At 43.0% G+C, this 27,398-nt stretch overlaps 1 protein-coding gene across 2 annotated transcripts in view; it reads left to right on the plus strand.

The window, feature by feature from the left end:
* The window catches only part of rce1a (Ras converting CAAX endopeptidase 1a), a 64,239-nt gene that overhangs the window by 21,470 nt on the left and 15,371 nt on the right, over window positions 1-27,398 (plus strand). For both annotated transcript variants that reach the window (XM_030431913.1, XM_030431912.1), the window contains exons 4-7: window positions 25,110-25,188; window positions 25,476-25,643; window positions 26,373-26,444; window positions 26,580-26,642. In XM_030431913.1, coding sequence (XP_030287773.1) covers window positions 25,110-25,188; window positions 25,476-25,643; window positions 26,373-26,444; window positions 26,580-26,642 — 382 coding nt within the window. The remainder of the gene's footprint in view (window positions 1-25,109; window positions 25,189-25,475; window positions 25,644-26,372; window positions 26,445-26,579; window positions 26,643-27,398) is intronic.

Genomic DNA, 27,398 nt, shown 5'->3' on the forward strand with positions numbered 1-27,398 from the left:
CGGTAAATTTTCGGTTTATCGCCCAGGCTTACTATAGACTGATAAGTGTTGTGTTTACAAATGAGCAATACATCCAGATTTCTTGAGATTTGTATTGTCAATGGGAATTTAAATTTAAATGTCAGGCGATGTTTTCTTCATGGAAATTATTTTTCGGGCAAACAATTATAAGAGAGAGAGGGAGCGTGGAAGGGGGATCCGTTGTGTGACAGCAGAGCGGAGGTCAGCAGCTGGATTTTGCACGCACAGTCAGTAGTATTAGTAGGTGTTTGAGGTTTATTACGTTTGCGGACATTATTACATTCAATGTAATAATGTAACAGCCTTTGCGTGCGCACAGTTTGCGTGTGTAGGCCCGTGGTCATGATAATCCGTCTATGGCTATAAGAGATGGATACACAATCAATTTCATGTAGTTTTTATTGAATCAAAAATACAAAGGTAGCCTATTGTCTTCTCCTCTGCTTTTTTTTTTTTTTCAAAGACAAACTGAGCAGCACTGCTCAATCCACTCATACATTGTTAACCTTCCACAAAGACAAGTTATGTTAAAACGAACGACCAGAGGGGTCATTCCCCGGCAGATTGCACCCATGGGCCACAGTTTATTTCAGAATTGTACGAGTGCGGCTGGAAGTGGTGATTTCGGCACCACGGATAGCACGTGTAAAAAGATTAGACATACGTTTGAATGTGTTTGCTGCAAGCAAAAATATACTACATAATAAATGAAGGTAGTGACATAGGCCTATTAGCAATAAAAAACAATGAGTTGTGTGAGTGCGGCCGGCAGTGTTTGATGTAGGAAGTAATGTAAACTTGAAAATCAATTTCAGAACAGCGGTGTTTTGAGGGGAGGGTCGGAACAGCGGTGTTTCGGAGTGGGGGTGTTTCGGAATAGTGGGGTTTCGCAATGGTGGTTTGTCGGAATGTCAGGCTGTCCCCCCTGGGGTTTTGTTTTGTTGTTTTGTGTTGTTTGTGTTGGTTGTTGTTGTTGTTTGTGGTTTTGTTGTATTGTTGTGCCTCGCGCCGCCCCGTTGCCAGATGATTACGTGTACTACAGGCGGTATTTGGCTAAGTCATAGTTTTGCCAAGACTAAAGCTTTTGTGCATTAACTTCTACCAGTGTTTCCCCCTAACTCTGCTTTACTCTGCCTCCAACGACCTCCCGTGCCGCGACCGAGCCAAGACCCCGCTCCAGCTCCATGCACACCCCCTCCTACTCTGACTTTGTCCGTGTTACAATAAGCACTCCTTGCATCCAGCTACAGCCTCCTGTCCGCTTCTGGGTCTCACCTGTGCTAAAGACACCTAACATTAACAAATCAAAACAGAGTAAACAGCAGCTATCCAATATCAGATCCACGCTCCTGCCTGCCCCAGCCAGCCCCCACACACCGGCCTGTCACCTGAGCAGCCGCGCGGGAGGGGACAGGAGAGACCACGGCGCTGCTGCAGAGGAGCCGTGGACTGCGATGACTCTGAGCAGCATGTGAATTACAATATAATCTATTTCTCGCCTTTCCCCCGAAGATCTAAATAAGTCGCTAAATTTGTCGCTAGTCGCTTTTTCGAAATAATGTCGCTTAGAGGGTCTGAAAAGTCGCTAAGTCTAGCGGGACAGTCGCCATGTTGGCAACACTGAAGAAGAGAGGCCGCTGACGTCACTCTCCTGCGCCGCTTGGGATTGCAAATTCAAATTGAATTTTGGACCTTTTTTCGCGGGGGGAGGGCTTCAAAACGAAAAAGCAGCTTTCTTTGTCTTTGTGTAACAAAATGAGCAGTCTTGAAGAAGAAAATGAAAATGCAATCTGGATGATTTATTACTAATTTTATTTATGAGTCAAAAATGCAGCTCTGACTTTGAAATGAAAAAGCATATCTGCTAATGCATTTTAATTTTCAAATTTAACATTTCAAATTGAATTTTGGTACCTATTTGCTGGGCCATCTTTTTAATATTAAATCTTAAATGTCCTTTCTTTATCATTTGAATTAAGTTACAAAATGAGCAGTCTTGAAGAAGAAAAAGAAAATGCAATTTGGATGATTTATTACTAATTTTATTTATGAGTCAAAAAATGCAGCTACATTCTGAAAATGAAAAAGCATTTCTGTAAATGCATTTTAATTTGAATTATGGTACAAATTTGCTTCCATAGTAGCGTGGCTCGAGCACATTAATCATATGCTTAAACCCCTCATTCCCGACCACTGCAAATGGGCTCATGCCCAGCGACATGAAAACTTCAATGCCTCTCATAATTTTTTGAGCCCGGTCAGAGTTGGCCGGCAACTTCATTTGAAACAAATTTGGCAGAGTGGACTGTCCCTGTGGTGTTTTCTTCCGTGCTCCACTTAAAGTAATTTCGGGATGGTGTCTTTGCATGTGCATCAACATGTTCGACGTGTTGCCCTTAACTTGGGGAAATTTTTTTAAACACTTACGGCAGATAGTGTGCGTCTTGTCGACAACGCGATTGCCATCTCTGTTTTCCACAAGGTAGCCAAAGTGCTCCCATACTGCCGACCTAAATGAACTTGGAGGGTCCGCAATTTCAATTTGAGGGTTACTAGTAGCCATGTTTCCTCCTCTCCTCGGCTCCACTCTCCTCACGTTGTTTCACTCCTCTCAGGTGACCGTCACCGGAAAAGTAATTAGTCACATGACACAGGCTTAATGAAGAAATGTATCTTCAATTTAGGCTTAAATTAACTTAAAATAATAATAATGTTAATTACATTTAGTTTGGTAGCACTAACTGGGGGAAAAAAAAACTCTGGGAGTTGTGTGTGTCGCGGTTCTGCCATTTCATTGGCGACACAGGTTCGTGTCTTAGAGTGTCGCAGTTTCGGTTTCGACACGTGTATCGTTACAGGCCTACAATATATACATAGAAATGTAGGAAATCTTGTTGGCTTGCTCCATGGTTGCTCCTGCTCCAGTGTATGTGCGGCCATTTTAAGCTCTTTCACCCTTTAACTTTACATTTTCATCCTTTATTCACCTTTTTAAGCTCTTCCAGCCCTGTTACTCTGCAGCCTTTTTCACTTTTTCACCTTTTTAAGCTTTCTCGGCCCTCTTACTCTACAACTTTTCACATTTTTAGCCTTTTTTCACTATTTTTACCTCTTCCAGCCCGCCTACTCTACAGCTTTTCACCCTTTCATCCTTTTTTCACCTTTTTTACCTCTTCCAGCCCTCTTACTCTACAGCTTTTCACCCTTTTCATCCTTTTTTCACCTATTTAAGCTCTTTCAGCCTATAACTTTTCACCATTTTAGCCTTCTTTCACCATTTAAACATTTTCCTGCCCTCTTAATCTACAGCTTTTTGCCTTTTTTTCAACATTCTTATAGTTTTATGCATTTCGGCAGGACGTTCAGCAGATTTCCCAAATCGCTTCGGCCTTCAGCATTGAAACTGTATTTTCGCAGGAAATGCAATTTTTCTAGTTCTGACAGCTGTTTGATTAATTATAACAATTTCAGCTGCCAGTATCTATGGTTCTTTTGTCATACTATGCTTGGCAACTATCATTGTCTCTGTCAAAGAAACTTTTCAAGCGGTCTCCTTCCCTCCGTGCCGTGCCGTGCTGCGCTGCGCTGTCTCTCAGCATACACCACAACAGAGGTAACGTTAGCGCCAGGTTTGGAGAAATGAAATTAGTGTGTGGAAACAGGTAGTTTTCTTTTAAAGTAAATCTGAAATCAAAGGGAAATATTTTCAAAAATGTCACATTTTAGAGGGCTTTAATTTTGAAATTCCACATCAGAACCTGCTGGAATTACATGAGTGACACTCTGAGTTGGAGTACTACCAGTCTGAACTGATATCACTCTGTGGAAACAGGCAGTTTTGGTGTAATATTAATCTGAATTTAAAGGGAAATCTTGAAAATATTTGACACTTTAAAGGACTTTGATTTTGAAATCCCACATCAGATCCACCTGGAATTATCTGAGTGCAACTCTGACGTTGAGTACTATTAGTCTGAAATGAAATGAGTCTGTGGAAACAGGTAGTTTTCTTTTAAAGTAAATCTGAAATCAAAGGGAAATATTAGCAAAAATGTTGCAGTTTAGAGGACTTTAATTTTGAAATTCCACATCAGAACTTCCTGGTATTATCTGAGTGACTCTCTGGGGTGGAGTACTATCATTATGCAAAGAAATTGCTCTTTGGAAACAGGTAGTTTCCATTTAGCATCAATCTAAATTTACACGGAAATATTGAAATATTTGACACTTTAGAGGGCTTTAATTTTAAAAATCCACATCGGATCCGCCTGGAATTATCTGAGTGCAACTCTGAGGTTGAGTACTATGAGTCTGAAGTGAAATGAGTCTGTGGAAGCAGGTAGTTTTCTTTTTAAGTAAATCTGAAATCAAAGGGAAAATTAGCAAAAATGTCAATTTTCAGAGGGCTTTTATTTTGAAAATCCACATCAGATCCGCCTTGAATTATCTGAGTGCAACTCTGTCATTGAGGGCTATCAGTCTGAAGTGAAATGAGTCTGTGGAAACGGGTAGTTTTCTTTTAAGTAAATCTGAAATCAAAGGGAAATATGTCGTTAAGCGGGCATGCTAACGATTCAGAGGAATTCACTCACTAGGCACCGGTTCTGAAGAAGAGCTGGTTCTCGATTCCCATCCCTAAAATGCACTTATGTAGAGCTGTCCCAAACGATTATCTTTCAAACGATTAATCTAGCGATTATTTTTTCGATTAGTCGACTAATCTAACGATTTATTCAAAGTTACATAACCAAACAAAAGTAACGTAGTAACTGTAACTGTCCTTGGTAACTTATATGAGGAAAAAATACCGCAGTTGTAGGCGGAGCAGCGTTTGTCCTCCCGCCTGTCCTACCAACTCTTCCTCACATTTCTGCCCGAAAAGCAGCGTCTTTCACCGGCTAAAACCCTTAACTCACTCAAGTGGTTGTGTTGATAGAAATCACCGCGATGGTCAGCCCTCCCGACCGAGACTTAAGTGAACTTTCCCCCAGAAAACAGCCTCCGTCCCCGCAAGTGACAGAGTCACGCAGCGACCTGTTTACTGATGGAGATTATGTAATAATGTAATTATGCGCGAACAACGTAACTCGTTCACCTTCCAGGATGTTTAGGGGGCCGGGTTCTCAATCACTAAACATTATACACGGTCCGCGGGTTTGGAGTGACAGGGAAACACCTGGGAAAAACCCCGACGTCATCATCATAACATGTACCGTCACGTCTCTTTAGGAGCAGCAGCGCAGCTTTCTGTGTGAATTACATGGCGGTTCGTCTTTATTCCAGCGGTGCTTCGCACTGTGTGAATGACCAGCGGCGGAGAATTGACGAACCGCCACTGCGGCGTTAATGCAGCGTCTCTGTGTGAGAGGGGCTATTCTCAGCCTCCGCAGGTACTACCACTTCCTGTTTGGGACGACGCGTTGTCCCAGCCCTACTGTTATGTACTTAAGCCTAAAAAGCCCCTCTGGTGCCGGCAGACACACAGAAACCTCCTGGCAGAGTGCACTGTGCACTTTGCTTTTGCATGTGGGGGAACACTCACCTCCACTGCTACAACTCCATCCTAGGGGAAACACTAGACATGCACTTATATGTACACCTGTATATTGAAAAAAGAACAACTGTAGTCTACAAAATAAAAAGCAGTGATGTTGCTAGGTACACGTCCTGCATGAAATCCAGAAGGACACAGTCAGCTCACTATGCATGTGTCCATGGGACGTACTGTATTTTATTCCTAAATATGCGCCATTGTGCATTAAAAAAATCAGTGCTGAATTAGTTAGAAAAGGAATCTTGCTATAAAGACAGAAAAATTTGCTGGTCACCATTTCAGACAGTTTACACACTGTGTACAACTCAGTCATTGTGACATCATGCTTTTAGCTGCAACACGACCAGTCCTCGACACACAGATTTCAGCAACCAAAGCTACGAGCTTGGTATTGGTGAATAAACTAACTAGGCCAAAGGCCTCTTGTGATGATGATGATGATGACAGATGTTGCTTTGCCAATCAGGAGACATGCTGCGTTAGAACTGTAGAAGTTAACCACTATTTAGTCTTTTTTTTTTTATTTTGTAATGTATCCAGATGATGTTATCAGGCTGTACCTGACTCAGGATTTTATAGGTCAATTGGATTTCACTGTTAAAAGATGAGAATCAACTAGCACAACTTCACCTTTTCTTGAATTCAGCGCCACACTAAACTTCTTTATCAGCCTACTTGGTATGTTTTACCTGCAGCCTCAGATTCGCATTTTCAATGCATTCTTTGTCATCTGTGATGTGAAAACATTAGATTTCCACAGACTTGGAGGAAGTTCACACTGTGTGTACTGCTCACGGTTCAGTTTAAAAAATGTTAATCTTTAATATAGGCACCATATTTTTAAAAGCAGCCCACTGGTCTACCATTAAGCTCCTGTAACACTGTTGAACTAATTTTGGAAAGTTTAAAAACAAATGATCAAAATAGGTACAGCAAAAGAGATATTACCTTTCTTATTTCATGCATTTTTCTTCCTTTTGAAAACCTGGTCCCTTCATTACCCACAATGCAACTGAGCCACTGATTGACATCATCGGAGGAAGTTTTTCAGATCACGTTAAGCCTCCTCTGGAACCACAAAAAGGCTTTATAATACTTTTTCATGTATGCAAAAGTACTCCCCAACACACTTAAATGTGGCAAGTGATGGAGTTACCCTTTAAAGCCCCTGTACAGACTTTTCATTTAGTGTTGATTTTGGCGCCCCGGTGGACGAAAGCGGTGGTGTTTTGCCGGAATGAAGACTGCATTTCCCATGAGCCCTAGCGCCCACTGTCGTGAAGACGTTTGTCTGGCCGGCACGTGTAGATTTGTTTTGGAAATGTCGGAAAGAAGACGGGACTTGCTTTGAACTCTTTTTTTGTTTTTAGCAGCTATCTACAACGTGCATATGGATGAGGTAATGTATCTATTTGTATTTCTATGTAATATAATATGCCGCCGGTGAAACAAAGTAATGTTAAAACTTGTATCTAAGTTCTCTCTAAGTAATTGAATCATGCCTTTGACCTGGACAAATGAGAATTTACACAGACATACATCTAAGTTCGTAACAGTAAGCCTACAACCAACAGTTTAGATAACTCGGTAGTAGAACTGTTTAGTTTAGTTGTCAACTTACCTTAGTAATATTTAATTGTCAATGCAATAACCCAGCATTGGAAAAAACTGCAGTAGCATTGCCAACATAATACGTTACGTTGTAAGCTAACTGTATTACCGTGATGTCTGTGACATAGGCTAAACATGCAAAGACTGCACTGCTAAGTACTGTAGCTTTGAATATATGCAGGTTGAAGTTATTTATAAATGCAACTCAGTTCTGAAAGTATCTCACTCTCTCTCTCTCTCTCTCACACACACACGTTCCTCTTTATTTTTTATTCAGTGATTTCACTCCAAAAAATATCAATTAGCTAATATTCATCTGTGTCTGTTTCACAGGACATCTCACTGCAGGATCTCAGCATTGAGATTGACAGAACAAGCTCCAGTGGCAGCAGTTCTTCTCAACTCCTGGCTTCTGCAGCTGGCAGAGGACGAGCAAGGGGGAGAGGGAGGGGAAGAGGAAGAGGTACTGGAGGTCGAGGTGTTGGAGGAAGGGGTCGTGGCAGGGCCCGCGGCCAAGTCAGACAGAGAGCAGAAAACATTTGAAATGAAGGTTTGTGATTTTTTCAAATAACATAAAATTCTTATTGCAAACAATATTTCAGTATGTGTGAGTGATGAGTTACTGTTGTTATTTGCAGGCTAAATTATCAGCAATCACTTCGGACCAGAAGGATCAGCTCCTGGAAAAGGTAATGTTGAGGCTTCCAGGACTAATGTTTGATGCATTAGACTTCCTCGAGCCTGACCCAATCCCTGAGACACCAGCCCACGGACAGCCACAATGGTGTACTTGCACTAACTGCAGGGAAATGCCGACCGACTTGGAGCGTAAATGCTGCAGACAAAGGCCTGAGAACTGCGTCAGTCAGTCAGCATACATGGACTTGTATGTCTTAGATGAGGGTGATTTGCGCCACGTGCTGCCTGGAATGACATCTTTGCAGTTGATGAAGACCAAGAGCCAGGTGTAGAACACCAGCAGTACAGACATACAGCCTACAGACAGTTTGTGTTGTGGCAATATGGTCGCCTGGGAGAAGGAAACAGAGTTGTAATTCCCAGCTGTACTGTCTGGAGAATCCGGGACTCCTTTCCAGATGCTCATGGCCACTACACAGGCTACATACCTCGTCGACTGAACTAATTTTTAATTCAGGGAAAAAGTTCAGCCAATACAGACGTTTATCACATTCCTATTCCCTTCCAATACCTTGCACACTGTTTTTGTAATGTTTTTGTTACCATTTGTTAACTGTGTTTTATTTATTACTGTCTGTTTCGTGTTTATTTATTTTTTTTATATTCATGTGCAATTAAAAAAACAAAACTGTTTACATGTTGTTCAACTGAAAATGCAAAGTCTTGTTTACTTGTTTGTTAGTTTTTATGTTTGAGCTGAATGAAGAGCAATAAAGAAATAGTTTTTAAAACACAAGTTTAGCTTTGTATATTCAATATTTACATCTCCTCACAGAAGAGGCAAATCTGTTCCACAAGCTTCAATGGTATGGAAGGGCGTCCCACTGGAGTATCACGAGGGCATTTTCTGAGAGAGTGGGAGAGAAGTTATCATCGATTAGTTCAGCAAAACTTCTGTCTCCTTCCTTTTGAATTTGAGCTCAAGTACTGTAATTTTAATAATATATTTATCTATCTAGCACATATCAAAGTTCCAAAGGTCTTCACATAAAACAAGCAAAAAAAGAAAGAAAAAAAACAGCAACTATTTTCTGGTGAAATCATGGAGGGATGTATGATGATGTTGCATTTTGAGCCGAGACTGAAATGAAACCACTGACTCAGACATACTCAAGGTGAGTAACGAGACTAAAACCAGGGTGATGCGTTTATCATTGTTTACTCTGGTTAAAATCCTGGCAGCTGAGTTCCGTACTGTCTGCAGCAGCTTCACAGTTTCATATTTTGACATATAAAATAGCTGATCTAGGTGTGAAAAGCATGAAAAATATATCTGCTGGCATTCAATAATAATAAAAAATATACACACGTAACAATGTAAAATATACAATGTAGTCAAAAAGGCTTATTGGGTTCAGATTTGTGGAACCCACTGTATTTGTGTATTTGTCCATACATACCTCTCCGCGTGTGATGTGTGCTATCTCTGCGGTTGGTGGGGGTGGCACCAGACCCAGTCTCCTTGGGTCATCCGGCCTCAGGCTTCTCCTTTTTGGGAGTCCCTGCCCTGACCTCAACCGTCTTCATAGGATAACTGCCTGCAGCTGAGGAATGTAGCTGTAGTCTTTGGCTGACTTCACTGTATAGACTCTCCGAGTTTTCGTCCTCTTATTGAAGTATCGCTTGTGCCTGTGACAATACAGAACAAACACATTGAAATATATGTGGAAAATTTGTCCATTAGCACCTTTGTCTTCTCCTTTCACATTTGTAAAGATGAGAACTTTTTGTAATGTGTTTTGGCTATACATGCATCATATATTGGGGTGACAGAAATCATAATTCTTGAGTAGTCACTTGCAGCATTCATGACATTACTCACATCTTGTTACCCTTGGAGTCCCGTGCAGCAGGCTGGTTGTTGTGGTGGTTGTAATCAATAGCTGCAAGAAGAGTGCGTGCCTCATAGACCGGTGGGCTGTAGGCGAAGCGCTTTCCAGCATACATTAGTATGTGGTTTTGGAAGGCTTCGAGGTCAGATGTTGTACTGTGCATAGACAGACAGTGCATCAGTGATTTACACAACAGACAGGGCTAGACTATTGAAATCTAAAATCATTATTTTGTCCTATACGTCCTATATACATTTTGTCTTACCGAAAAGTGATGAACTTCTTGACATCCATGAGCCAACGTTTATCTAAGACGATTGCTGCCAGAGCCTGATGTGCTGGAGAACCTATTTAAAAACACACACACACACACACACACACACACACACACACACACACACACACACACACACACACACACACACACACACAGAGGTCACAACATGGGAGTAAGTCATCTGCTCAACACTCAAAGACTTCCTATAAGTATCACAAATACAGTATAGCGTGAGGTCATCTTACCTTGCACCATCCATTGTTTGTCTCTGCTGTCCTCGTCGAGTGGTCCATGATCACAGCTGCCAAAAGACCACTCATGCTTGCCCCTTACATGGTGCAGAACACCATGCCACATTATCTAAAGGAAATACATAAAAAAATAGAATACTTTCTAATATTTTAGCTAGATAAAAGTCAGATTTGAAGGAATTAGTAACTGCAGAAATAGAAATAGTTGCAATGTACTCTTCAGTGTCAAAAACATACTTTGAATGTCTCCTCTGTTTCTGCCTTTTTACAACAATACCAGAAATGGTTCACTATATGTCTCATCCACTGAATGATTGCTGACTGTTCTTTGATGGAACCAGAGAGAGAAAATACAAACATTTTTGCCAATTAATAACAGCAGCCAGATTTACAGTAGGTGACTTTCTTATGTGACTTGTACAAATAATTCAATGTTTATAATAACATACAGCATGTAATTTCTTCGAAAGGCTCTTAGCTGCATGCCAAATGTCGAGAGAGTGTTGGATACCCCACTCTTTGTATTTTCCCCTTGTAGGAGCTTTAAAAGACAAAAGACTGCCTATTAGTATTTATCACTCTTGTAAAATATAGGAACATTTTAAAAATAACAGTTGTTTGAGTGAGGGCATATACTAACTTAGCAATGCAGATATCTGTCTGTGCGCATCTGTCACCACTTTGACTGGTATTTCTGGTAAGAGAGCATCCATAGTTCTGACAAACCCTTCTTTCTCCATCACTACTGAGTTCCTGTTTGTCTGTCTCTTGTCAACTGTTTCCACGTGGATGATGTCTCTGGAATTGTGTTCAATTGTGGTATATGTGCAGTATTGTGCACAATGTCCTAAACATAAATAAAATAATAATAAAATGTCCTAAACATAAATAAAATACAAATATAGGGATATGGGATTTCAAAGATTTCAGTTGCTGAGTAAACATAGATAAATAAAATATTACCTGGAGAGTCCATCCGACCGTCACTTAGAAATTTTAGCAAAATGATTTGTTATTCGCATGAATCTATAAGAAAAGTGATGCTGTATTACTAATATATGAATTTGTTTGTGTGGAGAGGACGAAGCTAAACACTATGAATTATAAACACTGCTTTCTGATACAGGAAACTACCGAGCACCACAACATGCTGCTTATCCTTCAGGCGTGCAAGTACTTCTGCTCGCTTCTGCAGCCAGAAATCCTTTATTGCATCAACGCAGTAAGTGGCCTGTATGGTGTAGAAAGTGGAATTTGCCACCATACCCATCCTCATATATTTGAAGAGCAATGAAATCTTGCTGAAGTTATTGCCGGACAGAAGAATGTTTGTTGACAGCATAAAGTCTCCTGACTGCATCCCAAACTTCAGTAGAGGCTGGGAGTTCCATTTCCAGAGAATGTGGCCACTGGAGCAAGACAGTATAAAAAGACAGAGGACATAATTACATCAATCAGCAGTGATCAGGCAAACTGTAAAATACTCTCTTCAATTATGCATAGCACAGCATGTAAACAGGGCAATCAGATGAAACAGTACTGTTAAATTGTCAAGATGTGTCCAATTTTCTCTAAGGTGTGTGCCATTATGTCTTAAAATTGAACTTACCCATTCCATTATTATTGCACTTCCCCTTGAGGTCTGTTTGGCCAGGAATGGTGGACAACATCCACACTCTGCCCCTGTGACTGGATCTGTGTAGGTGCAATTTTTGATTGGGAGCTGGAGAAAAGTGCCAAGCTGTTGCAAGCTATCCACATAGGCGATGCAAGCTTTCTTTCCTGTGAGGTCATCCTCACACTGTACCGTTACGGGGTTTGGGAATTCAGGTACGTTGGTTTCTGGATGCTCACATTCTATCAAACCATGCATGGTCTCATCCACACCAATGACAGCTAGTTCTGAAATGTCAAAAGGTTTTGGCAGCGCTCCACCTGCTCTGTTAGACACAAGAAGAGGACAAGAACATTTCAAAAATTAACACAAATGACAGTTTTCTGAGAGGAATCATAATGCAACATGTAGGGATGCTTGATTGCCCGAACAGATACGTAACTGGAAGAGAGAGAAAGATGGCAAAATGAATTCATTATTTCCTAACAAATACATGGAAACCTATGATGGCAGATTTTCACTTACTCCTTACCTAATGTAGATGGATGGGACAAAGTCCTCATCAGAGGACTCGCCTGCCTCTTCCCAGTCAATTCTAAATAAAATAAAATAAAATGAAATACTTACATTTTGAAGATAAACACATTACGATGTATGTTCCAAAAAATGAACCTGATAAGATACCAAGGAAATACAATTTTGGAAGGAACAGAGGCACCAACATGCTGTTCATCATGTCATTGGCCTGCTCCTCATCAAAATCCTGTGATTCCTCGATACTAACGGACCTCATGCTGGAATCGTAGTACAATCAGTAAGATTAGAACTTACACAACAAAATGTTTCAATGGGTTACCGCCTGGTGAAAACAGTGCATGCCTTTCTTGTAAAGCCTCAAACATCGCTGCCTCTTCATCAAGTTGCTGGACACCAGGAACATGAAAACCTGCATCCCTATTGAAGACAATTTTAAAATGAAATGCATACAAAATGCACCAAAGGATGGATAGACAGTTTGTAATGAAAGACTAAACACTTTTCAAGACAACCAGTGTCTTTTCTTTTGTCTTTTTACATCATGTGTATTAGATTTGCATGCGTGGGGGATAGAGAGGAGAGGACAGCCAGAGCACAGTTTGACTCGGTGGCCTCTTTAAGTAAAACAATTTGTGATTTTTGGGGTGTAATACTTCACTTGTCAAGCATACAGCTGCAAAACACTAATGTCATTTGTCTGAGCCATCACTGACTAGAACATTTTATCGTATCATACAGAACATGGAGAACAATGTGAGGGTGTACAAATGTTTGCTAAACATATACTATATGATTTATCAAATTCTTTTTCAAAAAATGACATAGGCTACTTATCCTGGTCCGAGTCTGTTCCAATGCTGGACAAGACGAGAGGTTCAGAGGCTGCATGTTTGCTCGGTGTTGAGGTCACTGGTCCTCTAGCATAGCTGCAACACAGTATATCCACATTTTACCCATTAGATGTAAATATTGTGACAATATTTGTATTATACTAATCAACAGACATATAAAGCAAGGTAGTAAACAAAAAATAATGTGCTAGAACAACAAGAAAATATGTACGTCTGCTACAGCTCTGCTGTTGAAGGGACAGATAAAGGAAATCTTTCCTGCCACATGCCATCACACTGTACACTAACAGTTAAAAATCTGGTCATAACTTAGTCACAGCACACTTTATGTTTTTTTTATTTTGTTTTTTACAAACATTGCACATTTTTTGCACTTTTTTATTGCACTAAAATCAACTATGCCCATTTGTTGTATATACTTTTTTTATATAAGATTTTACATTGCTATTTTATTATGTATATATTAGTTGTTATTTTTATACTTTATGTTGCTATTGTCACTGTGTGTAATGCTGCTGTTGCACTGCAATTTCCCAGCTATATATATTACCCACGGTGCTACAGAGCTAGCGTTACAGCAAAGTCACAGTGATTGTGATGGATGTTTTGTTCTAAGTAAGAAACTGAATCATTTATAATGACAGAGGATATTACCGATGCATCGTTGCAGGTCGGCATACACACAGCTGAAATGGATGCGTGATCTAAGACGTTTGTTGTCGTTTTTACAAGTATAGTATCTAGAGCTAATCTAGTGGTAACGTTAGCCAGCTTTGTTGTAACAACATAAATTCATGTATTGCTGTAAACTACGTCCCGCAATACATTTCATAAATGAAATAAAATTTACATACCTGTCTAGGAGGAATCGGGCAAATTCTGGATCCGACTTGAATCCCTTCAAGCCCCGCAACTCTCTCCATCTCTCGAAGGAATCGCCAATGTTTATCCGTGTTTTAGCCCTAGCTCGATCGGATTCCCTCTTGGCCATTCGTTGGTCTTCGGTTCGAATTATTTTTCTTTTCTTTGTCTCATTATCAGCCATGACAAAAGTTTTAGCTCGGTTAGCACTGGCTAGCGTAGCAACAAAACAGATATGCTGAGTGTCGTCAGTTCCGGTCTGACTGCCGTAAATCGTTTCGCCAGTGGTCCGACCCGACCAAGGCCTTTCAGAGGCATAGAATTAGACTACTAAGAAATAGCGTATCTTCACACTGATGGGCTCATTTGCTGTTGTAGGTAACAGAGACACATCAGCAGAAACCAGAGACTTTTGCATATCCAGTTAAAAACTCCGTACAGGGGCTTTAATTGAAACTTTTAAACTGAATGTTAAATTGAATGTTGACATTAGGGTTCCCAGATCAGACAGGCAGTCCACAGTAAGTGGACATTAACTGAAACTGTTGATTGCCGTTAAAGTGTTCACATAAATAGTTCAGTGCATTAACAGAGCAGAATGGTACATTCTGACTGCAGGGTTACCTGCCCATGCCGCATAGTTCATATGGGGCCTTTATTTTGCTTGTTACAGCATCTCTTGTGCTTTTTAACTGTTTTTATTTACTTCTTTTTGGAGCTCTGCTGGTCTGGGGAACCTGTACGCAGATGACTACCTATTGTTTACAGTAGAGATCAGCTGTTGGCCCTCAGTAACACCGCTGTGCCGCAGCACGAGTGGCCTGATGTCCTGTGTAAGCTGGACAGGTGCTGTGCCAGAGCTGCTCGCGGTAACGGGAGGACTCTACAGACCCGACCTCCGTGGGTGCCATGTCACTGCAGAGACAGAGCCCACAGGCCCTCTTCCTGATCACTGGGGATTTCAATCATGTCTCTCTGTCCTCCACCCTGCCTACATTCACACAGTAGCCCCATTCACACTGCCCTGAGTGCGGGGGATCCTGCGGCAATTCTCTGCGTCCTCCTCTGTGTGAAAGTTGCAGATGCAGCAAGGTGTGAAATTTCGCTGAGGCTCTGATGCATCAGGTATCGGAGGCACAGCTGAGGTAAACCATACCTGTGTGAATGGATAAGCCAGCGGAGCAAGGGGGGGCGTCCATCTCATGGCGTTTACAGTCTGGTAACTGAACAGATCGTTCACTCAACAAAATAAAGAGAAATTTCCCAAAAAGCTACTTTACATGACCAGACAACAGTATCCCCAGTGCGGGAAGAACTATGCTTTTCTTTTTTTGTTAACAATTTTTTATTCTGTTGTCATGTCAACATATAGCAAAAAATGAAAATCAGTATAATAAAGGGGAAAAAAAAGAACATACAGACAATTCAAGTGTATTCCCTGGGAAGAAGTCCTCCCCATAAGAAAAGCATAGTTCTAGTAGGAAGAACTACGCTTTTCTTATGGGGAGGACTTCTGGGAGGAAACAGTTCAACAGGCTGCTTATTGGACAACATAAACTTCTGTGTGGATTACTGCGTACCCACCAGGACTGTACCGTGTTTTTCAAACAACAAACCCTGATTAATCCTGACATAACGGCATAAAGGCAGAGGAAACCAGACTCTGAGGTTGCTGGGGATTGGGCGTGGGTGAACAACTTGAACCTATTCTTCAATAGGTTTGACCACACACCCACCCCTTTACTGGCCCAGTCATCTAAAATCTGTACCTCTCCACTATCCAGGTGAGAAATAAGCTGATGTAAATGAAGGCAAAGAAGGCTACGGGTCCAGATGGGATCAGCCCCAGGCTTCTCAAGCCCTGTGCACCTGTGCAGGATTGTGAAGTACCCCTTGAACATGAGCCTGAAGCTGGGAAAAGGCTGTGGAAAACCTCCTGCATGTTATCAGTACCAAAGAACCCTCACCCAAAGGACTTCATTAGCTACAGGCTAGTTGCTCTCACTTCACACCTGATGAGGACCCTTGAGCAGCTGGTCCTTGTCCATCTCCGCCCTCTGGTGGGTCCTTTTATGGACCCACTCCAGTTTGTGTGGCAACCTGACAGTGGAGTGGACAACACCATCATCTTCCTCCTGGACTGATCACTGTCTCACCTGGAAAAGCCTGGAAGCACTGTGAGGATCATGTTCCTTGATTTCTCCAGTGCTTTAGACACCATACAGCCTGCATGACATGGTGACATCTACATCAAGTACCTTGGAGTTCACCTGGACAATAAACTGGACTGGACTGATCACACTGCAGCCACCTATAAGAAAGGTCAGCGCAGACTCCATCTGCTGAGGAAGCTTGTGTCCTTTGGAGGGGCAGGGGGCACTCCTGAGGACTTTCTATGACTCTGTCCTGGCATCAGCCATTTTCTATGGAGTAGTGTGCTGGCGCAGCAGCATCTCAGGCAGCAGATAGGAAGAGACTTGATAAACTTATCAAGAAGGCCAGCTCCAGCCTAGAATGCCCTCTTGGCCCAGTGCAGGTTGATGGATTAGCTGTCATCGCTGCTGGTGAGTCCCACCCCCTGCAGGACACTATCACAGCACTGGTCAGCTCCTTCACAATAGACTGATACACCTGTGATACATCTGTGTGAAGGACAGATATCGCAGGTGTTAGGAGTAGAGGGGTTGTAGCTTCTCCTTTTCTTTTTTTTCTCTTCCCCTCTGGTTTTCACAAATTAATGGACTGGTTTTAATGAGAGATCTAAGAGGTGTGAAAGCAGTGCTGAGGTTGAGATGACCTCACTTGGAGAGGCGTGTGGCTCCCGCCCCAGTAATCAAGAAAAAGGGACTCACCTGTGAATGTGGGGGTTGGGGTCTGTGTGGTAGCCTGAGCGAGCGCTACGCGGAAGACGCCGACTGAAGCCTGAAGCCTGAAGAAGAGACGCACCTTAGCCTCCTGAGAACCAGCCTGGTGTACGAAGACCAGGGCTTTCCACTAAGACACAGACTAGCCAGCCATAATACATAAGTAGCCAGCCGGGGGGGGGGGGGGGGTACGATCTTATACACTGGTCTTAAATGTAATAATAATAATAATAATGTTACATTATTATTATTATTATTATTGTTATTATTAGACTAAGTGTGCCTGCAGAACAGGCAGCCTATATTAATTTCTCAGACATTTGCTCTATTATTATTATTATTATTATTATTATTATTATTATTATTATTATTATTATCAGCATCAATATCTACTCTTTATATTATATTATTATTATTACAAAATATCGCATCTTCTTTTATTCATTAGTGTAACTAAGTATGCCAGACGCTAATGCACCAATAAAAACTGTGATTTGCGCACTGAAAATAATAAATAATAGGCTATACAAGCTCACATAATATTGCATCATGAGGCGTTCTGGGCTTGTAAATATCTTATTGTCGGTGCATGACACCTTCACAGTCTGCAGTGGTGGCTACACAATTAAACACTCAGTGAACGTTTCTCCCTTAGCAACTAATGAAAATACACTCTTAGAGTCCGTTTGGTTTCATTTGTACAACCGACAGTGTTTTTTGATGCCAGCACGTGTCGCAGGTATTGCTAAATGGACGCTGGAAGAGAAGAGTGGATTACCGGTGACAAAATAAGCGTATTATGGTGAGCCCTGCTTCTCGCCTCCGACGGCCGACACACTGACTCCGCTGAGTGCGCGCGCACACACACCGCTAGCGGGGCCGCGGATGAGTTTCTCTCCCTTGTGATCAATGAAGTTGGCGATGATCGGAGTAATTTGTGATTATTATCAGTACAAGCACAGCGAATCACAATTTTAATGAGTGCGGTTCAGTTTGACATTATTGTCAGTCTGTTAGAAAAACATTTAACTTTATTAAAATCGAAAAATAATAGTCATTAAAGTAGCCGGCTGGAGTTAACTGTGTAGTCGGCTATATGGCCGGCAGCCGGCGCTTGTGGAAAGCACTGCGAAGACCCATCCACCATCATTCTTTTAAAAACATTGAACTGAAAACCAAAGACGGAGCTCGCCGCTCCTGAGAGAGCACAGGTCTGAGCTGGCGGCGGTGTTGTCCTGGAAGACCAGCTATCTCCGGTAGGCCGACCCACCTCACACTTTTCTCTCAGTGAAAACCAGTCCATCTCCACTCTGTTAGCTAGCATATGTTGCTTTCACTTAAATCTCCCTAGACCCGACTAATCCATAACGCAGGTCCTTCCCTCCTCCTGCTGTTGTCAGACTCGACAATCACCACTGCTCCCAGTAGATCTCACTTTGCACTGTGCAATAAAAACTGTATAACTAGGGCTGGGCGAAATGGCCAAAACTGTTATCACAATATGTTTTTTTGTATTGATTGGCTGCAATCCCCAAACCCGGTGGTGGACACCGAAAGTAAGGGATGCTGTCAAGCTGAAGAAGGAGTCCTATCGAGCATGGTTGGCTCGGGTGACTCCTGAGGCAGCTGACCTGTACCGGCAGGCTAAGCGTGCGGCAGCACGGGCGGTCACGGAAGCAAAAACTCGGGTCTGGGAAATGTTCGGGGAGGCCATGGAGGAGGACTACCGGTCGGCCTCGAAGAAATTCTGGCAAACCATCCGGCGCCTCAGGAGGGGGAAGCAGCCCTCCACCAACACTGTTTACGGTGGAGGTGGGGAGCTGTTGACCTCGACTGGGGATATCGTCGGGCGGTGGATAGAAGAAGCAGAGGCTGGGGACTCAGAGGTGGATTCATTAATCACCCAAGCCGAAGTCACTGAGGTAGTTGGGAAGCTCCTCAGTGGCGAAGCACCAGGGATGGATGAGATCCGCCCTGAGTACCTCAAGTCTGTGGATGTTGTGGGGCTGTCTTGGATGACACGTCTCTGCAGCATCGCGTGGCAGTCTGGGACAGTGCCTCTGGACTGGCAGACTGGGGTGGTGGTCCCCCTATTTAAAAAGGGGGACCGGAGGGTGTGTTCCAACTATCGGGGGGTCACACTCCTCAGCCTCCCTGGGAAAGTCTACTCCAGGGTACTGGAGAGGAGAATTCGGCTTATAGTCGAACCTCAGATTTAGGAGGAACAATGCGGTTTTCGTCCTGGCCGTGGAAGACTGGACCAGGTCTATACCCTCCGTAGGGTGCTCGAGGGTTCACGGGAGTTTGCCCAACCAGTCCACTTGTGTTTTGTGGACTTGGAGAAGGCATTCGACCGTGTCCATTGTGTCATTCTGTGGGAGGTGCTCCGGGAGTACGGGGTCGGAGGCCCTCTGTTAAGGGCTGTACGGTCCCTGTGCGACCAGAGCAGGAGCCTGGTTCGCAATGCTGGCAGTAAGTCAGACCTGTTCCCAGTGCACGTTGGACTCCGGCAGGGCTGCCCTTTGTCACCGGTTCTGTTCATTATTTTTATGGACAGAATTTCTAGGCGCAGTCAGGGGCCAGAGGGGGTCTGGTTCGGGAGCCACTAGATTCCATCTCTGCTTTTTGCAGACAATGTTGTCTTGTTGGCTCCGTCGAGCCAGGGACTTCAGCATGTTCTGGGGCGGTTTGCAACCGAGTGTGAAGCAGCTGGGATGAAAATCAGCACCTCCAAGTCTGAGGCCATGGTTCTCGACCGGAAAAAGGTGGCTTGCTCCGTCCGGGTTGGGGGAGAGTTCTTGCCTCAAGTGGAGGAGTTCAAGTATCTTGGGGTCTTGTTCACGAGTGAGGGAAGGACGGAGCGTGAGATTGACAGGCGTATCGGTGCAGTGGCCGCAGTTATGCGGTCGTTGTATCGGTCTGTCGTGGTGAAGAGAGAGTTGAGCCGAAAGGCGAAGCTCTCGATTTACCGGTCAATCTACATTCCTACCCTCACCTATGGTCATGAACTTTGGGTCATGACCGAAAGAATAAGATCCCGGATACAAGCGGCCGAAATGAGTTTCCTCCGCAGGGTGGCGGGGCGCTCCCTTAGAGATAGGGTGAGGAGCTCTGTCACCCAGGAGGAGCTCGGAGTAGAGCCGCTGCTCCTCCACATCGAGAGGAGCCAGCTGAGGTGGCTCGGGCATCTATATCGAAAGCCCCCGGGACGCCTCCCTCGGGAGGTGTTCCTGGCATGTCCCACCGGGAGGAGACCCAGAGGAAGACCCAGGACACGCTGGAGTGACTATGTCACTCGGCTGGCCTGGGAACACCTTGGGATCCTCCCGGAGGAGCTAGAGGAAGTGTCCAGGGTGAGAGAAGTCTGGGCCTCCCTGCTCAGACAGCTGCCCCCGTGACCCGCCCCCGGATTTGCGGAAGAAAATGGCTGGATGGATGGATGTATTGATCAATGTTGATAATTATCACAATATATATTTAACAATTATAATAATGATGATAATAATAATGTTTGATTTATAGTTTTAAGAGTATTCTCCTTTGGACAGAACCAAAAACAAACCAGAAGGTTAAGTTTGGTTTACAAAATACAATTATTTATTAGAATGAGTAGGTGACGTTCAACGAACCGATGAACCAAATGGCTTTATGTTAATCATTGAATAAATAAAGACAGACGGTCACCAACTCCGTCAGCCGGGGGACAGAAGGACGCTTAATCGCCGTCAGCCGGGGGACGGACGCTCGTCACCGTCACGCGCGGAGTATAGCGCCGCTGACCTAGCGGTATAGCGGCGTAGCGCCGCTGTTCCACCGTCTGGGGAGAACCCTGCTTAGGCGGGAGGCAAAAACGCTTGGGCGCCACGCCTAAGCCGTATAATGGCAGGGAAAACCCTGCTTAACACTACATAACACACTAACTATACACTCCAAACACGCTAAATGTCACAAATCTCTCAACTCTCAAAACTCGCTGTCTCTCTCACCGTCACTGCTGCTGTCACTATTTCGCCGCCATCCCTCCCACAACTTCCCCTGTCCCTCAGCAACCAAAGTCATGTGTTTTGTAAAATCATTTTCTGATTGGTTGTTGTGGTGCTTTTTTCCACCTATAGAAATGTGTTTTTTTGCTTGCAAACACTTCCTTCTTGAGGACACTTTCGTGACAAAAGCCCGTTTTTACCGTTTCTTCCTGCACCAGACACAAAGCAAACATGACTGCAATGTTCGCGAAAAAGCGCAGCGGACATAATTTACCGTTAATCCGGTTTTGGACGCGCCGGCGCTTCCGTTGACTCAGGAGGTGGGACATGGGGGTGGGCTAGCAGCTAGCTATACACGAACATCCACAGATTCCGATTACAGTTTGTTGTCCTCGCGTATCCGGATCTCCTCAGACCAGACTTGGTCCAGACTCGTTTAGTGTCATTAATCTACACAGTTTAGATGCACAGAACGGGACCGAACCGCCGGCAAAATCCCGGTCCAGATGCGCCGCTGCAGGTATAAATCCGCATCAGCCAATCAGGTATATAATTCGGGCTCTGCAGTGATTGGGTCTGGTGCGCACGTGGCTATGGTGCAGTGATTGGCTCTGGTACGCACATGACTTTGGTGACACTCATTAGCTTCTTGAAGCCCTGTTTTTCAACTGTGCTTATAGGCATTATATCTTTAGCAGTATAGTGCGTAATTGCGCTGGTTATGTCTTTGCATTGCTTCAGTTTCCTCTCATATGGGGTAATGGCTGAAAAAGCAGCGGAGATTGTTGGTTGTCGAGGTCAAGTTTGACTAGCAGAAGCAGCAGGGCTTTCATGCTTTCGGAGTACTCTTGGAATGGTACCTTTTGAGATGATGGAAAAGGTTAGTGGTCGCCGACACATTATGCACCTAATGCTGGTCTTTCCTTTGTCAGACTTCAGGTAGTCAAACTATTTCCAATTAAGCAAAGTGGCCTTTTTTCAGTACAATGTCTTCTTCTTTGTCAGTTTCCATGCACTCGGTTTTGCAAGTCAGACCACGCATTTTCTTGCGTCGGCTAGACACACAGGTGGTCACTGTCATTTTAAGTCAGTGCGTGAGTGAGTGGGAGAAGCCAGAAACATGCATCAACCGCATGCATTTGTGTCTCTGCTGTGCGATTGCCTGTTGGTGTAGTGTTTCTAGGTAGAGGAAAATAGACAAAAAAATAATCGTCTGTATCGAAAATAAATTTCATACATTTATCGTCGTTATCGTGAAAGTTTTTATCATGAAAATGATCGAGATCGTTTTATTGCCCAGCCCTATACATAACTCATATCTCATTTTGGTTTGCACAAACTGGGCAAATTTCATACTTCACTTTCACTCATTCACTTTAATATTTAGTATGTATTAATATCATTACTCTGCCCACACTGTTTATAATTACACTGTTTATATTTGTACATATTATGTATACACGATTCTATTTCTGCTCTAGATCTTACCTTTTTATTATATTGTTTATTTTTAGGGCCCGAGCAGGTCATCGACCTGTGAGGTCCCTATTGTAATTGGAAAAATTATTCTTTATTATTTTTCCGTTGCGCTTTAACTGCAATTTTGAAGGCCTGAACATACCCAAAAACTCACCAATTTGGAATATACGTCACATCTGGCGAAAAATTTGATAATTTAATGTCGTTGGGCGAGGTCGTGACCTGCGTGCCCTTTAGCGCACCCTAATGTTCAGCCCCGCCTCCCACAAGTGCGTAGAGGAACAAGAATCAATACGCAGATTCCTCATGACCAGACACACAAACAACCCTCTTGGAGCGATACCGTCACTCCAACAGGAAGGCAGCCATTTTGATGTGTGTCAGCATTTTTGTCCAATTCATGTCTACTTTGAAAATGATCTTGTCCTAGAGCTTAAACACCACAGTCTTCAAATTAACTCAGTTATTTTCTTCATGCCTTGAAGAACAAAAGTTATGGAAATCATTCAGCTGCGACATACTTTAGTGGGCGGGGCGGTGGAAACCATTTTTTCCCCTCGCCGTCAAGCATCAAGGCTTTATAACTTCAACATACAATTTCCTATCCACACCAAACTGCTCATAAGTGTAGAGGCTGTCTCCCCGAACAAATCTCAGCATCAATACTAAGGTGGCCATTTTGCTTTTGGCCGCCATTTTGAAATATTGCCAATCTTCGTACTTAAATTATCTCCTCCAACAGATGTAACACCACCGACTTCAAAGTCACTCAGTATCATCCTCTGACCTTGATGATGAAAAGTTATGGAAATCTTTATCCTACGTCATACCTGCTGGCCGCAGTGGAGCGGTCAATTCCAATCCTTCGCCGTAAAGCATCATGTCGTCATAACTTCTTCATACAATTTCCTATCTCAGCCAAATCTCTCAGGAATGCAGAGGGAGTCGCCCTGATGAGATCTGTGTTGTCACGGGGCGTGGTCGTGACGCGTGGGCTCTGTAGCGCCCCCTATTGTGATGCCCCGCCTCCTACTTGTACATAGAAGGACGAGAATGGGTACGCACATTCATCATGACCAGACCCACAAAAACCCCATTTGGATGCATACTCTCAGTCCAACAGGAAGTCAGCCATTTTGATGTGTGGCGACGTTTTTGACAAATTCATGCCTACTTTAAAAACTATCTTGTCCTAGAGCTTAAACACCACAGTCTTCACATGACACTGAGTGACAGTGTCATCTTCATGCCTTTAAGAACAAAAGTTATGGAAATCATTCAGCTGTGTCAAACCCCATTGTGGTCAAGCATCAAATCCTTATAACTTCCACATGCAATGCCCCATCTCCACAAAATTCCTCATAAATGTAGACAGCCTCGCCCTGAATTCATCTAGACATTCATTCAAAGTCGGCCATTTTGAATTTGGCGGCCTTGATGAAATATTGCCGTGCATCATACTTTCACATCTGCCTCCTACAGATTGGACACCACAGACTTCACAGTCAGTAAGTATACTCATCAGACCATGCCAAAGACATGCTAGGAAAATCTTTATCCTACGTCATCCCTGCTGCCAGTTGCGGTGCCCGCCATTAAAATCCTTTGTCATGAAGCATCGACTCCGAATAACCTCTTCATACTATTTCCTATCTCGGCCAAATCTCTCAGGAATCTAGAGGGAGTCGCCATGAATAGATCTGTGCATCAATACTGTGTCATATCCATAGCACCACCCAATGGACACATAAAGTAAGTTTTATCTCAGTCAATTTGGGCTTCCTACATGCACGTACATGAGTAAAATTTGACATGCATGTGTGTTATGACAAGACGGACAAAAAACTAATTTAGACCCATACTCTAAATCCAACAGGAAGTTCTCAATTTGGATTAGAAGCACTTCAAAATATGGTGTGAGTGATACAAGTCGTCCACTAGATGGCATTGTTGTCTTTCAAGTCACATGTATCCTATCTGAATAACCTCTGAATAATTCCATTCCATTCCAGGAAGTCAGCCTCATATTTATCAGATTTTATTGAAACTTCAAAATGTGGCAGCATGCATTTCATGGAATAAAAACTAGTAAACAAAGCAGAAATTAGATCAAAAGCTAGACATTGATAGACAGCCAGGAATACATTTTTGAAAGAAGGCATTTCTGTGGATTACAGGAAGTTGTTCTGACTTCACCTGAAAGCGCTTAATACTGGCAGAGGCAACACACCACATTACAAACACACATTGGGAGAAGACGCTGATATTCACCCCTCGCGTGCAGTGTCCCAAACACAGGCAGTTGCCGCCTCCGTAAACAATGACCAAGCAATGGGGCTTCAGCCGCAGCGCACTTGGACGGCAGCATGCCCCGACGTGCGCGGACTGCGAGGGCCCGTTCATCACTGCTTTCAGTTTTAATTTACTATTATTATTGTTTATTGTTATACTGAATTGTCCTTTGGGTGCTCATAGGTACACATTTCCCTGTTGGCAGGACTAATAAAGGAATTTCTGATTCGGATTCTTGACATTAAACATTTTTTTAATATGTCATACATTTATTTCATTGCTTTCATGCCAACATCATCACACACAGTAATAAGCTGATTCTTAAATCTGAGCCCCTATCTTAAGTTCAAACCTGTCTTTTGTGTGTGGTCCTCTGCTGCAGGTCCTGTTTCTGGGCCCTCTCATGCAGTTGGCTATGGACTGTCCCTGGAGCTTCATGGATGGGATCCGGGTGGCCTTTGGTGAGACAACCATCATGTTTCTTGTTTTTGTCCTCTCTATTGAGTCTTAGAACATCATGTTTCTTAAAATTGTTTCAAATTTGGCTCAAATCTCGGTTCAATTGGAAATTTTTGACAGAAAGTAACTTTGGCTACACTTTATGTTGTATTTCTATCATCTCAAAAGCCACACAACAGCAGCCCTTTCTTCATAAAATTATTGGGAAAATATTCTGTTTCAGTGTAAAAGCTGGGCTTTCTCTTCAACAGAGGAAATTACCTCCTCCTCTGTCTCTGTCTTCATGCAGACCCGTGGTTCTGGATGTTGTGTTTCAGTGACATGCGCTGGTTGAGGAATCAGGTGGTGGCACCGTTAACAGAGGAGCTGGTCTTCAGAGCCTGCATGCTGCCCATGTTAGTGCCCTGTGCTGGTCCTTCAGCTGCCATCTTCACTTGCCCCCTCTTCTTTGGAGTGGGTGAGTTCTGTCGGTGTAGCACTTCATCTGCAGGCTAATCACCTTCAAAATCTCAGGAGGGACTTAAGTATAGTATAGTATAGTGTAGTGTAGTTCCCAAGCTCCTGTTCTTTCAGCAGTCTCCTGTCTTACTGCCTGCAGCCTTTTCTCATTAAAGCTTCTTTCCTTGTTGCAATTGACAGCCGCACATTTGTGCTGTGTGTAGTGAGAATGTGGTGAAGCAGAGCACAGGAAAAAAAAGGTTAGCAGTTTGTATATTTTATCAACATATTAAGAGATAAGGCCAGCCCCCCCTGATTTTTTCCAACTGCTTGAAAAATCAAAGCGGTTACCCCGAAGCTGGTCAGTAACAACCCTGCCTACATTTAAGGGTGCTGTCTGCAGTGGATAGGCAAAACAGATCTGGCATTCAGATACAGTTACCAGGGGTCATCCATTTTCTTCTGATTATCCAAGGTCAGTCTGCAGGGGCAGCAGGCTATCCAGTCTCCCAGAGATGAGCACTGTCAGACCTTTAGTTTTATTAGAATGACCAAGTGATTGGCGGGATGCTTAATAAACAGATAGAGTTGACGAATCCTACACTACTACAAGATGAACCAGCCAGCTGTTAAACTGCACCTCAGGAGATCATTATTGTCTGAAAGTGGACAGTCACAAGGACACGGTTTTCAAAGCAGCTGATAAACTGCTGATATAATTCTCATAACACTGTTGTGTCTCTTCCAGCTCACTTTCACCATGTGATCGAGCTGCTAAGGTTCAGACAGGGCACACTGTCAGGGATCTTCCTCTCTGCAGGTGAGAATTGTTGTGTTTAATGATGTGTCGTGTATTCACAGTGAAGTGCATTCATTGTGGCTGCATCACACTCTGAGTTGGAGAACAGTATTAGGGAAAAGCTGATGATGAACAGTGTTTCTGTGGTCCCAACAGTGTTCCAGTTCTCCTACACAGCAGTGTTCGGAGCCTACACTGCCTTCATCTTCATCAGAACAGGTGATCCTTTTATTTACATCTTACACTTGGAACAGCATTCTGTGCTTGTTTGCTTGGGTTTGAAGGGGGTTTTTTTTGGACACTTCTGGTCTGCCAATAGCTTTTTCATGCCATTACCACCAACTGTGATATGATTCACAGTTGGTGGTAATGATCTTTTTTACATAATAATTCTTCTTTCGGCTGGAAAATGTAATGACATCTGTACCAAACATGTTTTCTTACGTCTGGAGAAAAGATTTGTAGACTGGGACATCTCTGCAGCTTGACAGTACTTCATCATGATGCTGTTTGTCACACAGCTTCTTGCAATTTGGATGTTGAACTGACCCTTAATTAGGGCTGCTCGATTATGGAAAAAATCATAATCACGATTACTTTGATTGATATTGTAATCACGATTATTAAAGACGATTATTCATTGATTTGAGAACAAGCATTTATTGAACTTTGAACTCTGGCATTTCTTTTAACACGACACATTTGACCTGAAAAACAAGAAAAATGCAAATAAGTAAGAGAAATATATATCAAAAAAAATTATTAAATAACATGTAAAAATAAGAAATAAACATTATCATAGTGCGGCTCAACCATAGGTCTATTGTGGTGGCGAAATATAATACTGTGTTAATCAGTTTATTTAACCCCAGGTCACTAACGGTGTTGATAGGAACATGTCTTTGGCAATCATGTATGTGATGGCATCCGTTATTTTTTTTATGCCTGTGTGATGGCCCCTGCCTAACATAACCA

Source organism: Sparus aurata, chromosome 10 (genome assembly GCF_900880675.1).
Source record: "Sparus aurata chromosome 10, fSpaAur1.1, whole genome shotgun sequence".
Classification (NCBI taxonomy): Eukaryota; Metazoa; Chordata; class Actinopteri; order Spariformes; family Sparidae; genus Sparus; species Sparus aurata.